The sequence below is a fragment of the Triturus cristatus genome, chromosome 9 (genome assembly GCF_964204655.1).
Source record: "Triturus cristatus chromosome 9, aTriCri1.1, whole genome shotgun sequence".
Classification (NCBI taxonomy): Eukaryota; Metazoa; Chordata; class Amphibia; order Caudata; family Salamandridae; genus Triturus; species Triturus cristatus.
The window spans coordinates 1,193,628,133-1,193,645,389 of record NC_140592.1 but is presented as its reverse complement, the minus strand read 5'-3'; the positions used below and the strand labels follow the sequence as shown (position 1 = coordinate 1,193,645,389).

The 17,257-nt window shown below is 47.4% G+C and overlaps 1 protein-coding gene across 1 annotated transcript in view; it reads left to right on the top strand.

Moving 5' to 3' along the window:
- PALS1 (protein associated with LIN7 1, MAGUK p55 family member) overlaps positions 1-17,257 on the top strand; it is a 502,940-nt gene that overhangs the window by 265,899 nt on the left and 219,784 nt on the right. Inside the window, exon 4 of the mRNA XM_085627208.1 lies at positions 14,208-14,285. Coding sequence (XP_085483334.1) covers positions 14,208-14,285 — 78 coding nt within the window. The remainder of the gene's footprint in view (positions 1-14,207; positions 14,286-17,257) is intronic.

The following is a 17,257-nucleotide window of genomic DNA, read 5'->3' as shown; positions in this document are numbered from 1 at the left end:
CGGTGCAAGGACGCAGCCCTGCCTAACACCTTTCTCAATCGGGAAGACTCCTGTTAGCTGGCCTTGTTTACCGAAGCGTACTCTAGCGAAAGTGCCAGTGTGTAAAATTTTAAGCTGGTGGCATAGGTAAGATGGAACCCCCATTGTTGATAAAATGGACCATAATTGTTCTCTATCCACCATGTCGAAAGCTGATTTTAAATCGACAAATATAAGATAAAGACTACCCCCTTCCAAGGTCACATGCTTCCAATAAATCACTTGTAACCTGAATAGTTGGTCAATAGTTGAAGTTTTCGCCCTGAAACCCGCCTGAAGCGGAGTCAAGATATTATTATCAGTAGACCAGGCCTCCAAACGTTGTAACAGTACCCTGGCATACATTTTTTGTGTAACATCAAAAAGGCTAATCGGCCTGTAGTTTGAAGGTTGGAGCGGGGAGCCCTTCTTATGTATTGGGATAATCTCCGCCCCAAGCCAAGTATTAGGCAAAGATAACCCCTGTAATATCGCATTAAATAAGACCAAAAGATAGGGGGCCCAAACTATTAGTTCTTCTCTGAATAAATCGCCCGGGATGCGATCAAGACCCGGAGCTTTATTGGGCTGAATCCTAAGAATTGCCGACTTTACTTCCTCCAAAGTGTATAGGTGCGCCGGGCATATAGGGTTCGGGGCCAAAAGGCTCTGAGGGGCTTCACTAATGCAAGAAGGAGAAAGAGAATAAAGGTCTTTAAAATAAGTGGACCAAACTTCCTCGGATATATTAGGGATAATTGCAGATCTTCCTACTGTGTTCCCAGTATGGACGAGGTTCCAAAAGGACCGCAAATCCTTTGCCGCAAGGGCAAATGAGATGGCAGCCCAACAATCAGCCTCCCATTCAGATTTCGCATTCTTTAGCATTTTCTTATATGCATGTCTAGCCTGAACAATGCACTGTCTGTTTCCATGGCTGATAGCCAATAGAAGTGCAGATTTTGCATCCCTACATCCTCCATTGAACCATGGGTTATCTCCAGAGCATGGTTTATTTTTAATGGGGCCTGCTTTATAAAAGGTGTCCTTTAAAAGGGTGACCATCTCACTATGAATATCAGTGATTACAGTCATGTCGATGTGAGATGGGTCACTAGAGGCATAATTTGCCTTTTCGAGAAGGGGGATTACATTTCTATATAGATTAGACCTTATTTCAGTGGAAGATTTCGCGGCTGCCCATCGAACTCTTCTCCCTCCTTGCTCTAATCTTAAATCACTACTAGGGGAATTGTTTATAACAATATCCCCACCAGTTAGTTTGAAGTCCATCTCAATTGACAGAGGATTATGGTCACTTTCAGCGCGCCGACATACGGTGAAGTCTAATATTTTTGACCAAGATGTCAGGCTCACCAAGAAATAATCTATAATTGATGAATGCCCCATGCCATTATAAGTATAAAGAGCAGGGGTGTCACTCTTAAAGCGACCATTACAGGCTCTAAGGGAGAATGTAAGGATAAGGGAGGTCAGTTAGAGAACCAATGCTGACCAGTTTTTTACTGGGTAAGCAATTGGGGGGGGAACTGACCATATTGCATCTTCAGTCTTGGTGACTGGGGTGACCCCCTCTAAAGGTTCAAAGTGACAATTAAAGTCACCTCCAATCAGAAGGACTACCTTACCCCCCAATGTGTGCAGTAAATCAGATAGCCTGTCCAGGGTATGAGAAGTTCCACCGGGTTTGACTGGCCGTGAGTAGACATTAATCAAGGCCAGCTTGGGTAAAATTTTGTGTGACATCAGGAGGCACGTAAGATCAGGACTATTGGTCTCTAATCTTTTTAGCGTAAATCCAAGATGGGTGCCTATCCAGATACACAGCCCCCCCGACGGTCTGCCTCTTGTGCCTTGTGCTGCGGGTTCTGCAAAGGTTACATACCCAACTCTATGGGTGGGACCTGTAGCCCAGGTTTCCTGAAATAAGCAGATCCCATGGGAGTCCACAAAAGAACACCAATCCGGGATGTCTAAATTAGATAAAAGGCCCGCTATATTCCAAGATAAAATATTTAGGGACCCATTTGGTTTTAACAGCTCGGCAACCAGGCAACCCTCACAATGGGAGTCGGCCGAGCCGTGAGTCCCGAGACCAAGTGAGTAAAAGTCCGCGTGATTGCTAGCAGACTGAGTTTGTGACACCAATGTACTAATAATAATCGTAGGGGTGGGTAAATCAACCCCTAACTCCCCATCTAATGGGAGTTGATTCTCTTTGGCCTTTAGCCCAACCTCTATAGGTAAAGCAAGTTTAAAATCGGCTTCTGCCGCCTGTAGATGTTTATTCCCTGTGGTCATCAGGGCTTCAACCTTATTGTGATCATCAGTTTGGTAGGGCGGGAATCTGCAGGCTGAAACGGGAAGTCAATCTACTTGATCTAGCAGACTATATCGATTGCGTAGCGGGACTTCCAGCAGTTCCCCCCTTGGTTGATCACCCCTACTTCTGGGTTCAAGGTGCCAGGGATTCTCTTGCTGGGAGCTCAAACCAAACCACCCGTAATCGGAAGGGGGATGAGCATGTGCTGTAGGATAAAAATAGTCTAACCTCCATGGTTTAATCATAGTATTAAAAGTTGACTGAGGGAGGCTACATATATGATCAACTGCCCTAAAATCCTGAAAGTTAACAATTACACAATCCCCTCCCACATTTTTTGATCTAGAACCCACCCACCTCACTCTTCTAACAAATAGAATTTTACTATAAATAGTTCTAGGCAGGGGTCTATGGGTATTTAACCAATGCATAGTCTTATTCCTGAGTTCCTCATATGATTCTGTTTTATTACTCGGCAACTCTGGAACCTCCGTTAAAATAACAGTGTATGGGACGCACTCCGGAGGTAGATTGATGCATGGTAAGGCTTGAGGCTTGAGGGTTGGTAATGCCTGCAACATACTCCTTCCTTGGAATGACAGGGTGTGCAGAAGGTACAGATGATAAAGGGTGGGAAGGATGTACCTTATCCACAGGATTAGGGCTCTTATTAGGGTCGCTAGTACAAGAGCCCAAAATCGGTCCATGTGTGTTAATCGTGGGTGAGTTTGAGTTTGAGTTTAAGGGTTTTGTAGAGCGCTCATACACCCAGCGGTTTCTTGGCGCTAAATGACTACTACTGCTCAAGGGCAGGAGAATATGGGAAAGTGGTCGTTCAAGAAGAAAAAGCTTGGGTGAAGAGAAAGGTCTTGAGGCCCCTACGGAACAGGGGGTACTGGGGGCAGGTTCTCAAGTAGATGGGAAGGGAGTTCCAAAAAGCTGGAGCCGTGGTCGAAAATTTGGAGCCCCCCCACTTCTTACGTTTGAAACGAGGGACCACGAGGAGGTGATGAGAGGAAGAACGAAGTTCTCGCGAGGGAATGTAGTCTTGGATGGCTGTGTTAATAAAAGCAGGGGCAGAGCCAGTCCGGGCTTTGAAGATGGTACATGCAAGCTTGAATAAGGTGCGATGCCGGACAGGGAGCCAGTGCAGGGAGACCAGGAGGGGAGTGACGTGGTGGGATTTTGGTAAATTGAAGACTAGTCGTGCGGCTTGGTTTTGGACCAATTGAAGACGTCTCATAAGATATGCAGGCATGCCGTGAAAAAGGGCATTGCCATAATCTAGGCGAGATATTACCATGGCCAGAAGTATTAGTTTAAGCGCGTCAGGGGAAAAGAAACGTGAGACTTTACGAATTGTCCTGAGGGAGAGGAAGGCTGAGGAAACAACAGCAGAAACTTGGGAGTGTAGGGAAAGTTGATTATTAATTTTGAACCCAAGAGTTTTGACAACAGGGACCGGAGTAGGTGGGGTGCCTAAGGAGGAGGGCCAAAAGGAAGAGGACCAAGGACTGGCGCAACCACCTGTCAACACCAATTCCGTTTTATCGGGATTGAGTTTCAGGTGGTTGAAGTTCATCCAGTCCTGGATAAAGGTCATGACGAACTGGAAATTGGAAATTGACTCAGGAGAGGAAGAGAGAGGAAAGATGAGCTGGAGATCGTCTGCGTAATTATACACAGAGACCTCCAACTGCTGTAGGGCAAAAATGAGGGGGGCAATGTAAAGATTAAATAAAATGGGAGACAGAGAAGATCCTTGGGGGACCCCGCACTGGACAGGTCGAAAATCGGCTGAGTAATCACCCAGACGAACCGCCTGAGTCCGACCACTCATGAAGGAGGATAGCCATAGCAAGGCCGTCCCTCCAATTCCTGCCGCTTCGACACGTGAGAGTAAGATGGTATGGTCCACCGTGTCGAAAGCGGCGGAAAGATCCAAAAGGACCAGGGCCTGAGGTTGATTAGAGTCCATTCCCTGACGCAGGTCATCCAGGACAGATATAATTACAGACTCTGTTGAATGAGCAGGACGGAAACCGGCCTGTCTCGGGGCCAAGACACTATTTCTTTCCACAAACGCACTCAGGGTTTTGACTACATGACGTTCCAATACCTTAGCCAAGAAAGGTAAAAGAGAAATGGGGCGGTAATTGGCTGGATCCGAAGGATCCGCCCCGGGTTTTTTTAAGATCGGAACGATTACTGCCGATTTGAGTACAGGAGTAACAAAACCCTGAGATAGCGAGCTGTTAAGAAAGGTAAGGGGCGGTGAGGGGCAGTGAGAATAGATTCGCTTCAGGATATAAGCAGGACAGGGGTCCAACGGGGAGCCAGATTTAACTAGCGGAAGAATTGAGGAAAGTGAATCATTCGTGAGGGGGGGAATAGAGTCAAGGCGAGCTGTAGTTGGCGGACAGCAAGGATCAGAGAAGGCCGGGGAAGGGGGAGGGATCTTAGCTTTAATTTTACTAATTTTATCAAGGAAGAAGGAGTTGAGGGAATCGCATAGAGGTTGTGATGGGGAAGGTTTGAGTGAGGCTCGATCGGAATAAGCGAGATCTTGAACGATGGAGAATATTTCTCTTGGCCGATTCTCTGCAAGCTGGATTTTAGATGAAAAGTAATTTTTTTTGGTTTCCAGTATGGATTTTTTGTATTGTACTAGAAGGGCAGTGTAGCGGGTTTTAACCGCAGGACAGTAGTTCCGCCTCCACTGGCGTTCCACTTGACGGAGCTGAAGTTTTTGACTCTTCAGATCGTCAGAAAACCATCGGTTAGCATCTTTAAGGCGTTTAGATGAGATGCGCTTTAAAGGAGCGATGGTATCGCAACCAGCCCGCAGCCAGCTGTTGATGGCTTCTGCTTGTCCAGAAGAGGGCAGCCCGGTGAGGTCGGGGCTTGAAGCAAGAAGGATGGTAGATAAAGTCTCGGTATCGACGCGGTTCCATGATCGTGCCCAGATGTTTCTTACGGGAGTGGGCTTAGGTAAAGAGGGGAGGGATAGAGAGAAGGTGATCAGAGAGTGGTCTGACCAGAGGCAAGGGGAAATAGAAGGTGAGGTGACCGGACACTCACGATGCCAGATTTGGTCAAGGATGTGTCCCCCCCTATGCGTGGGGGCATTGACAGCTGAGGTGAAGTTGAGCGACTGAAGGGAGTCTGAGAACTCTTTGGAAGTTGCGCATTCCGCAGGGTCAGAGGGCCAGAAGTTGAAGTCTCCCAAGACAATAATGGAAGAGTGGTTGACAACCAGGGTCGCCATTAGGTCTTGGAAGTTGAGAAGAAACGTTTGAGAGGGGGACGGAGGTCGGTAGATAAGGACACACGTGAGTGGGGGGGTGAGAGAGAGTGAGCGGGCAACTAAACAGTCTGATGTTCCCAGGGACGGGGAGACTAGGGTTTGAAACTGGAATTCTTTGCGGGCGATCAGGGCAACCCCTCCACCAGGCCTACCCGAAGAGCGGTCCGCTCGGATAGCGTAGTAAGATGGGGGGAGTATTGCCAGCAGGGAAGGAAGAGAGCTGTCCGAAAACCAGGTTTCAGTGAGGAATAGTAGGTCAGGCTGGTGTGATTCAAGTAGGGTAAAAAGATCAAGCTGGTGTTTAACTGCCGATCTAGTATTGAGGTACATAGCAGTTACCACTGTGGGGAGGGGGCCGACAGTAGGCAGGGTTAAAGGGTGGTTAGGCGAGGACGAGGACACAGTGTTGGTGTGACTTAGGTCATGAGAGGTCGCTAGTCCCAGGCTGGTGATTCGGGCTATGGTGACATCAGCCAGTAGTGGCCACTTACCCTGCAGATCGGTCAGTTGCATGCGGGAGTATTGCATGGGGGAGGCAGCGTGGCTGGCCTCTGGCCTCGGTCGGTCGCGGACGGGCGCAGACGGGCTTTCCTTTGGCGGGCCTTCGGCGCGCAAACGGCGCGCCCGCTGCGCTCGTCCGCTGCGCTTCCGGGGGAAGCACATTTGTAATGAAGGATGGGGCGGTGGGCGTGGCCTCTGACGGGGGCGTGGCCTGAAGTGCGAGCGAGGCGCTGAAACAGCGTCCCACGCCTGCAAGTGGCGAGAAATCGTCCCGTGGGTAAAGCCCAGTGACTGGGGGTAAGTGAGGTTTTAAAAGACACAAAACAATTTAACACTTTTTTAAAAACGAGGCAGTCTCCCGGCTTTCCGCCTCAGGAGCAGCGTGTGGTCAAGTGAAGGCGCTCGTGATCAGCGTCACACTTATACTGGAGGGCGGTGGGCGTGGCCTCTGACGGGGGCGTGGCCTGAAGTGCGAGCGAGGCGCTGAAACAGCGTCCCACGCCTGCAAGTGGCGAGAAATCGTCCCGTGGGTAAAGCCCAGTGACTGGGGGTAAGTGAGGTTTTAAAAGACACAAAACAATTTAACACTTTTTTAAAAACGAGGCAGTCTCCCGGCTTTCCGCCTCAGGAGCAGCGTGTGGTCAAGTGAAGGCGCTCGTGATCAGCGTCACACTTATACTGGAGGGCGGTGGGCGTGGCCTCTGACGGGGGCGTGGCCTGAAGTGCGAGCGAGGCGCTGAAACAGCGTCCCACACCTGCAAGTGGCGAGAAATCGTCCCGTGGGTAAAGCCCAGTGACTGGGGGTAAGTGAGGTTTTAAAAGACACAAAACAATTTAACACTTTGGTTGAACCTTTGCATTAGTGGGAGTAGGTATATAATGTGGGGGAAAGGCATTAGTTAGTGGAACTAGAGCATTGACTTGGGATTGAATGGCAAGAAAATCTTTCCTGAGGCCCAAATTTTCCACAAAACAGGCCTCCATTTTCCCAAGTCTAGCATCTAAAAGTTGCAGCTTGTCTTCCACTGGCTGGATGAGAGAGGATAATACCAGACTCAGTCTTCTCACTAATAAATCTAGATCAAGGGAGCTTGAATTTGCGGATAGTCTACCATTCTCAACAGGACTGTCTATAGGCGTCTCAGGGGAGCAAGACACCAAACGTTCCACAGTCCGTGGTGGCAATTTAGAAGTCAGTTTAGCTTGTTTCAATTTATTACCACGTGACGAGGTATCAGCCTTCCTCTTTTTTGGAATAGCACCTTCCTTGGGTCTTGACTCCTTGTCATTATTTAGACTCTGTCCAAATGAGGCCGTAGTTTGGTTAGTGGACTGACCACTATGTGGTTGCAGAGGGGCTTCAACTTGAGCATCAGTTCTGGGCCCGGTATTAAGAAAGTTTAGTAATGGGTCCATGCTTGCTAAAAGTGGTTGTGTTGGTGCAGGTGAGCGTGCATGAGCAGCAGGGCCCAAAGAAGATCTTCTTAAGAAAACCGGGTCTTGGGACAAACGACGTTGTGTTATTTCAATTTCATGCTCCAAGACAGAGGATGCCCTCGATATAAATTGATCCAGTGTCCCTGCAACCATCCCAACAGGTGTGGCTTTTGCGGCCCTTCTCCCAGCCATTTGTGCCAGATGCTAAATAATAGAAAGTATACTATGAGTACTTACAATACAAAGTTGACGTTAGTGAGGTGGCCCGGCCCGGCCTCCTCCGGCCCCGGACGGCCACAGACGGTCCCGCCCTTGTACCGGGCTTCTCCCGGCGCGTCCCGCGAAGCGGGCTTCAGGGATGTTTTAAGGACGCCTCCTGGCGCTAACGCTGCGTCAGGTCTACGCGCCGCCGCTGGGACAGCCGGGAGTTCGAGTCCCGGGGCGGTGACGCGGACGAGTGTACCCGCCTCTGGCGCTGGTGCTGGCGTGCTGGGCAGTGCTCCGCGTAACTCCTCGTGACTCCTGGCGGCAAGGTCGCGGCAAGGCAAGGTAAGTTTGGCTGCTCCCCCCCGCTCCGCCGGCTTCAGGGATGTTTTAAGGACGCCTCCTGGCGCTAACGCTGCATCAGGTCTACGCGCCGCCGCTGGGACAGCCGGGAGTTCGAGTCCCGGGGCGGCGACGCGGACGAGTGTACCCGCCTCTGGCGCTGGTGGTGGCGTGCTGGGCAATGCTCCGCGTAACTCCTCGTGACTCCTGGCGGTGGCGGCAAGGTCGCGGCAAGGCAGGGTAAGTTTGGCTGCTCCCCCCCGCTCCGCCGGCTTCAGGGATGTTTTAAGGACGCCTCCTGGCGCTAACGCTGCGTCAGGTCTACGCGCCGCTGCTGGGACAGCCGGGAGTTCGAGTCCCGGGGCGGCGAAGCGGACGAGTGTACCCGCCTCTGGCGCTGGTGCTGGCGTGCTGGGCAATGCTCCGCGTAACTCCTCGTGACTCGTGCCGGCAAGGTCGCGGCAAGGCAGGGTAAGTTTGGCTGCTCCCCCCCCTGCTCCGCCGGCTTCAGAGATGTTTTAAGGACGCCTCCTGGCGCTAACGCTGCGTCAGGTCTACGCGCCGCCGCTGGGACAGCCGGGAGTTCGAGTCCCGGGGCGGCGACGCGGACGAGTGTACCCGTCTCTGGCGCTGGTGCTGGCGTGCTGGGCAATGCTCCGCGTAACTCCTCGTGACTCGTGGCGGCAAGGTCGCGGCAAGGCAGGGTAAGTTTGGCTGCTCCCCCCCCCGCTCCGCCGGCTTCAGAGATGTTTTAAGGACGCCTCCTGGCGCTAACGCTACTTCAGGTCTACGCGCCGCCGCTGGGACAGCCGGGAGTTCGAGTCCCGGGGCGGCGACGCGGACGAGTGTACCCGCCTCTGGCGCTGGTGCTGGCGTGCTGGGCAATGCTCCGCGTAACTCCTCGTGACTCCTGGCGGTGGCGGCAAGGTCGCGGCAAGGCAGGGTAAGTTTGGCTGCTCCCCCCGCTCCGCCGGCTTCAGGGATGTTTTAAGGACGCCTCCTGGCGCTAACGCTGCGTCAGGTCTACGCGCCGCCGCTGGGACAGCCGGGAGTTCGAGTCCCGGGGCGGCGACGAGGACGAGTGTACCCGCCTCTGGCGCTGGTGCTGGCGTGCTGGGCAATGCTCCGCGTAACTCCTCGTGACTCCTGGCGGTGGCGGCAAGGTCGCGGCAAGGCAGGGTAAGTTTGGCTGCTCCCCCACAACTCGATGTTTGTGTTCCTTTATATTGAGATGCTTTTAGTATTACTGTTACACACACAACCACACACACAACCACACACAACCACACACAACCACACACACAACCACATACACAACACCACACACATCACACACACAACCACACACACCCACAACCACACACACACACACAAACACACACACCCACAACCACACACACACACACAACCACACACACACACACACAGACACACACACACACACAACCACACAACCACAACCACACACAACCACACACACAACCACACACAACCTCACATACAACCTCACATACAACCACACACACACACAACCACACACACACACACACAACCACACACAACCACACACACAACCACACACACAACCACACACACAACCACACACACAACCACACATGCACAACCGCACACACAACCACACCTACACACCCTACCACACCCAACCACACACACACAACCACACACACACAACCACACACACACAACCACACACACACAACCACACACACACACACACACACACACAACCACACACCCAACCACCCACCCAACCACCCACCCACCGAACCACCCACCCACCGAACCACCCACCCACCGAACCACCCACACACCCACACACCCACACACACCCACACACACCCACACACACCCACACACACCCACACACACCCACACACCCACACACACCCACACACACCCACACACACCCACACACACACAACCACACACACACAACCACACACACAACCACACATCCACACACACAACCGCACCTGCACCCACAACCGCACTCACAACCGCACTCACAACCACACACAACCACACACACACACACAACCACACACACACAACCACACACACACAACCACACACACACAACCACACAACCACACACACACACAACTACACACACACACAACCACACACACACACACAACCACACACACACACACACACACACACACACACACACACAACCACACACACACACACACACACACACACACACAACCACACACACACACACACAACCACACACACACACACACAACCAACCACACACACAACCACACCAAGCATTGGCATAGCCAATAGGTCTCGCCTTTGGGACCTTATAAGTGTTTAGCCATGCAACAGTTGATGTGGTTGCACCAAGGATATTGTGCTGCATAACTAAATACTTAGAAGGTCCCAAAAGCGAGACCTATTGGCTATGCCAATGCTTGTTTCGTTTGTCTCCGAAATGAAATAGAGACAGTATTCACATATTTAATTGTCCATTCCTTAATAGAAGTAAGGCGTGTTGAGGTTCGGTTCTCTCATGTGCTAGATGGGGATGTTGAGCCTTTTGCGCCGCAGAAACCTCCTCAGGTAAAGGGTATATCTGAGGCTTGAGGCCTAAATACATTGATATTCCCAAACTATCTATGCACTCTCTGCACTGTTGATGCAGCTTGTCTCGCTCCAGAGGGGGAGGCAGTGAAATAGAATCACCGCCGAAGGGAGTGACCTATAAGGAGAATGATCAAATGTATATTCAGTATTGCAGGCCACTTAACATTAATTACAGACAGCGAATGAAGATTTGTTTCTTTACATCATTACCAGTCTGTGTTTATTTTATTGCAGGAAACTGTTCTTCCCATTTTCTTTACAGGGCATAGAAAACAAATGCCATATAATAAGCTATATGCGAAGCGGTCCATAGGATACCAGGATCTTGACTAGAAACGCCTTGTTTATTTACATTAAGTCGTTCCTCTCACCTGTGGCATGCGCTTCATCTGGAGGGATCACCGGCTGCAGAAACAAGTTACCTTCTATATTTATCAGTAACATTCTAACAAGGACCTTGAAACTAATCCATAGAATTCAGCCCACCCCACCCCATTGCTGCTTATTTACTCCTATCTTCCGACAGCATGTGTGTAATAAGCTTAGATGTGATTTTCATGTTTCCAATCTTCTACTTTCTGGCATTAACCATGCTACATGTGCTGCTAATGTGTAATGTTGGTATGGGTTTCTGTAAAATCATGGCTGTCCTGTCCCGTTGAAGAGGACTGGCCGATAATAAGGAAGCATGTGGCTGTCCCCGAGCTCGTGTGTCGGGTCCATATTGCTGACATCTACTGCTTTTGTAAGAAATAAACATCTTCCCGAGTAGTTGCCTTTACCTTTCTGTGAGGGGCCCAACAGACCTTTGGTAGTTTCTCATACAGAGGAAGCAGCTCAATATCCAGTGTGAAATACTTTTCATTGATTTGGCAAGCTAGTCCCGACCTCCTCCGAGTCCTTCAAGAATCATTTGACTTTTCATGCTTCTGTGACCTTGGATTGGCATCCCGCATCACTCCATCTACTCAGAACAAAGTGCCAGCCTTTGAGTGGGTATCACACCTATGTAACACTTCAATCTCATTGTGGCCAAGAACTCGGAGACCTTTGTGTTCAAGAAATGCGCTTTCAGTTGCTTGGGACTTTCCCCAGCAGCAGAACCTCTGGAATGCCCTTGTCCTTGTAGGATGGAAACCGCAGTGCCCTGGTATGATGTTGATTTGTGATTCAAGCAGCAGTTATGGTCCGATTGTGTTAGATAGAACATTTCTATATACCGTGGTTTCCCAATTGAAATTGGTACACTGAAAGATGCTGCAGGACTATTTAATGGGATGCAAACCAGGATCACAAATATTTTTTTCTACATCCTGCCGCTTTTTAAAAAGGATTTTAATGCTACTTAAATGCCAATATGACGTGGCATAATGATTTGCTGATCAAGGTCTCTGAATGGGCAATGAAGCAAGGCTAATTATGACTAATGGTATATAAAAGTCAGTGGTCAACGCTGCTGAAAAATGAGCTGGCCTGGGGAAATGCAGAGAGCCAGCGTTCCACCATGCCTCTTTTCCTCTGTGTGTTTAAGATGTACACATTTTGGTGACAGAAGCAGGGCCTGTGTTACTCGATTCTCCTTTACTAAAATGTAGTTTTCTTCCCATTGAAACCGAAAATACAGGAGAAGGAGGCAATTGTAAATGCTGGCACTTTACAGACCACATTGAAGACATATGGGAGTAACACTTAATGTTTCACATTTTTGTGGATCGCTGGTAATGAATCTCGGTAGCAATAGTCTTGGTATCAACACTAATTACTGATCATAATATTGTTAATTCATATCCAAATGGAGCGGTTCAAACAGCATTTGTGCCTACGAGACAGCCTCTTTATTCATAGCTAAGATATATTTCCATTACAAACTCCCCTTAGTGCTCATCTGCCTTTATAAAAATCTTTTTAAATTTGTAAATTGTGGAAGTGGCCTGGGGGGGGCGGGGGGGGCAGTAGGAAGGCTAATCTAGCTACACATAGACGTTTCCGGAGATTCCTAAACTGCTTACATTCCATTTAATCCCAATAACTGGAGAACCTATCTCTTTTTTGTTCTGTTTTATCCAGGAACATTTTGGTTGTTCCTTGGAGCTAAAATTGCTTTATTTTCATTCGTATCCCTTCTTTAGGTTCTATACTGACCGACCGTAGAATTTCCCCAATTTCAGTTCTTACTTGTGAATTACTAAGAGGCCATTCCTTTTGGCTTCTCTTCAGATGTATGAGAAAACCAGGATACAACTGTCCTCCTGAATCTCAAATCTGTCAGCACTGCATCTCAAAACCCTCTTCTTCAATAGTGGAATCCAGGGGCACCACCATAATCATTACTGTTTTTTGGTAAGCAGCCTCTCTGGAGGACCTAAAGGGACGGAAGCATGCCTCTTTAAACTCATTTGGGAGATCAGCAGTCTCTGTGGATCACAGAGAAACACAAAGGTAAATTTGTGTTTTTCGCCTCAAGGAATCTCTAGCAGTACTCTCATACTCTCCCCCCCAATAGCTTTACCATTATGTCAACTTTAGTCAGCTGTTCAGTTAGCTGGCAACATATGTTTTGCACCTCTGCTTTCACTTCTGTGCTGTGGTACGTTTAGTCACGTTAGTACATGTTACAAATAAATATATGAATAGCAAATATTGGCAAAGCCAATAGGAATGGCTTTGAAGTGGAAATGCATGCAGAAATGCTGTTGTGGTGTTAATGATGGTGTTGGTAATGGGTTTGGTGTTGATGATGATAGTGGTAATAAATGCAATGATATTCATGGCTTAAAGCCCTGACAAAACCAATGATAAAAAGCCACTACAGTAAAAAAAAAAAGAAGATAAAAAAAGATACATGAAAGGATTGCGTCTTGTATACAATGACATGATATAAGAATTGAATATGTCAAGATTTAGTGTATTTTTCAAATTTAAACATTCCCTCGTGCATTGCTATGTAAGCACTCCATGAGGGAACGTTGACAGTAGCAAGAGGAAAGAGAGTACTGATCCTCTGAAGGGAAGTCAATGCCCACTCTGTGTATATTGTAAAGAAATTATGACAATAGGTCCACGAGACAGCTGTGCTGGCGAGCCAGACCTAAAAGTGAGTGGTGCAGCAGGGAAATTACATTTAAATAAGAATGGTAAGAGACAGGTGGTGACAATACTAGAATATGGAGTATTTTTAGCTTCTTGAATAGAAAAGGGAACTGGACAAACTGCTGTGTCTTCACATGTAGGTGAGCATAGTTGTTTCTCTGGGATGTGAGTACACGTGTAACTCATGAGTACCATCTCCAAGGCTTTTGGGGAGCAGAGAATGAAATATGATAGTTCCAAACTGGCATATTACACCGCCGCATACGGCACAACACAGGTTTATTGCATGTTAATACAAGTTGTGGGTTGAAAAAGTACTTCTAAATCCTGCCTGTTGATCCTTTTCAGGTGCAGAATGTTTTGAAATCAAGCCACCGGAAGGATGGACAGGAGCTCAATGCTTTGTTAAATGCCCCCCATGTTCAGGTACTGTTTGTAGGTAGCTCTGTTTCAGTAATGCTTCTGTTTGTGCTTCGTGCCTTTTATTGTCCGTTCTTCTAATACCCGCTTAAGTCCCTACATACGAGTTTATCAGAGAAGTCACAAATCATACCTTGGGGTCTTGCCTAAGTTGCCTTTGGTATCCCATTACTGTCTAATGTTATTTCTGCAATGCCATAATCACGTCCTGAAGCAATGTCATAAGAAGGTTTTCTTTTCACAAATGCAAGTGCCTTTTGTAAAGGGGTTTATGAATCTCCCATGCGGTTCTGTTTACATCTACCTCTTGCCCTTATTTGACGCACAGCTTTCATGTCCTTGGATGAGTATTATTAATTCTTTAATTACTTAAAATCTTACAATGCGACATTATACATATAATATATACTGTAATATAAAACCACTAAAACAAGATAAAAAATGCAGCATCAAATTCTGAACCAGTTACAATAAAATATACCAAAAGTGTAAACAAGGTTTCATACTGGATGAGTACATTTTTGTGAGGATATAATGCTTTTCTGCAGCCCATTTGATGTTTGTTTATAGCATTATGACTGTGGTATAAGTGGTCCTCCAGCATGCTCCGATTTCTTTTTCGCCCTATTTTTCTGTACTTGCCAATAGCTTGAATGGTTGATGCACACACCTCGCCGGTCACTGCAGCCAACTATCAGATTTAGAATGGGATTTAGTACATCCCAAATAAGCAGCATGACCCATAGAAGTCTACTGCTTGGGGCTGTTTGAGTAACCCCTTCATTGCAAAGGTACAGCAACTTAGATGTCAGAATATTGTAGTCGGAAATATCGCTTTGCATGAATAGTGTGTCTTAAAAATTGCTCACAAAAATATTGCCCTTTAAGTTTCTTTTATAAATAATAGCTAGTGAGGCAATAGGCAACAATATCCCCTACTGGGTTTTGATGTCCTATTATGCCAAAGGGGGCATTGTTTTTGTAAATACTATTTAGGTCCCAATGTGTGTGTAGGATGAGATTCTTGCGGTGGAGTTCTGGTGACATACCCAGAGACAGATGGGTCTGTAGTAGCTTCTGGAACATTTGGGGCTCTATGCCATTAATATTCTCCTTCATTAATAATGGTTATGAACGCCTTTGCTTCCTTGGAAGGGGCAGAATGTACTGAATTGAAAGCAAAAATGAAAAGTGATGATGAACTATTAATACCTTCCAGCTATACAAGTCCCGAATTTAAGTGCCAGAAATCCAGTAAACGTCAAAGGTTTTGTGAGTCCTACCAATAAGAGTATGTTTTAAGAAAGATTTCCTAGTGCTCATAGATTCTTTAATAAGCACCCAGACGTACAGGTAATGATGGCAGGAGATGTATATGTTCTTGAGACTGTGATTTACATAGAACCTTGCTGGGATATTCCTTAATTAGAAGTCTAACGAGCATTGGCAAAGCTAATAGGCCTCGCCTGTGAGAACTATTGGCTTTGGCAAAGTTTTGTAACCATGCTGTACAGCAGCTCGGATGGCTTGCTTTGTTGCTAAAACTAATTTTAAAAAGCGTTGTGACGCAGCCAGGGCTAATGTGCTTTTTATTGTTTTTAAAGCGGGCATAAAGTGCATTAGCCCTGGATGCAGCATATTCAGTTTTTTATTATTATTATTATTTCTTGCAATGCTGCACTGCCACGCTGCTATACAGCATGGCTACAACTCATTGCCAAAGTCGACAATGCCCATGCTGCAGAGCATTAAATAATCCTCGGCCCCACCCCCTCAATTCTTTCACCATTATTCTGCTAACTTGGCAATGTTTAAATATGTCTATACATATTTAAACATTGCAGGTAAGCTCGGTTACCCCTTTTGACACTCACTCCTAGTCAGAATATAAATGACAACATTTATCAGTGATAGCCCATTACAAGGTGGCTTACTGCTGCTCATGTTTTTAACACTTAAAACAAAGCATGATGCTTCTCTTAGCCAGAGACTGGTGCCCCCCCATATAGAAAGCGATTGCGCCCATGTCCATCTATTAGTGAAAATACATTTGGAAGCAAATTATAACCATTGTCACAACAAAAGCATATAACATATGTTGTCACTATAGACGCCCATTTTAAAGGAGAAAAGGGCTTATTTGAAGTGCTTGTAGCATTGTTAAACACAGATACAAATGGCAAGAGGTTCAACAATGACACCAGCGAAGAAGAAAATTGGTAGTAGTACCTTAGTCATAGCGCAATCAGCGGAAGGGCAGAAATCAAGCTAAAGTAATCAGTACTTGGTCCATGCTCCAGCCAAAAGAAGATGAAGTGAAGTTCAGCAGGTGCTGGCCAAATAGAAGGCAGTAAATAAGAATGACAATGAAGCCAACAAATGTTAAGTAATGGGCGATCTGCAAGTCCTTTGTTGTATACAATATCTCTTACAAGCGTGACGGCATGCACTGTCGCAGGCGAGACCTAAAAACTGTCAGGAGGTGAAGCGGTTGTGGTGGTGAGCAGATTAGCAGCTGCCCCATACAAACTATCACACACACGACGACCTTCACACAGTCCTTCATTTTACATCCCTAGTTCCTATGTGATGCCTTTGGCAATCACAGTACACACTCTAGCATTCCTAACATATTGTATGCACAGTCTGGTACCAGATCAGTTATAGACCAATATCCTGTTTCATCTACTTCATTATTTGTATTGACCTGCACCTCTTTGCAATTTTCTCACTTTCCATCTTGCCAGTCAGCTGCTTCTTCTGCAGTCACTTATTTATGACATTACTTTACTTGCCAGTCATGCATCATTAGATGGCCATTCTTGAAAGTAAAGTGCTTGTTGGAAATTCCCCCCTCCGACCATTTTTTTACGTCTCGCCTGAGACAGGCCATGCGCTGTTTCTTGAGACGATCTTTTGTTTATACAAAAACAAAACTCTAGAACAGGGCTTTTAGCCCACCCAGTACTTAACATTGG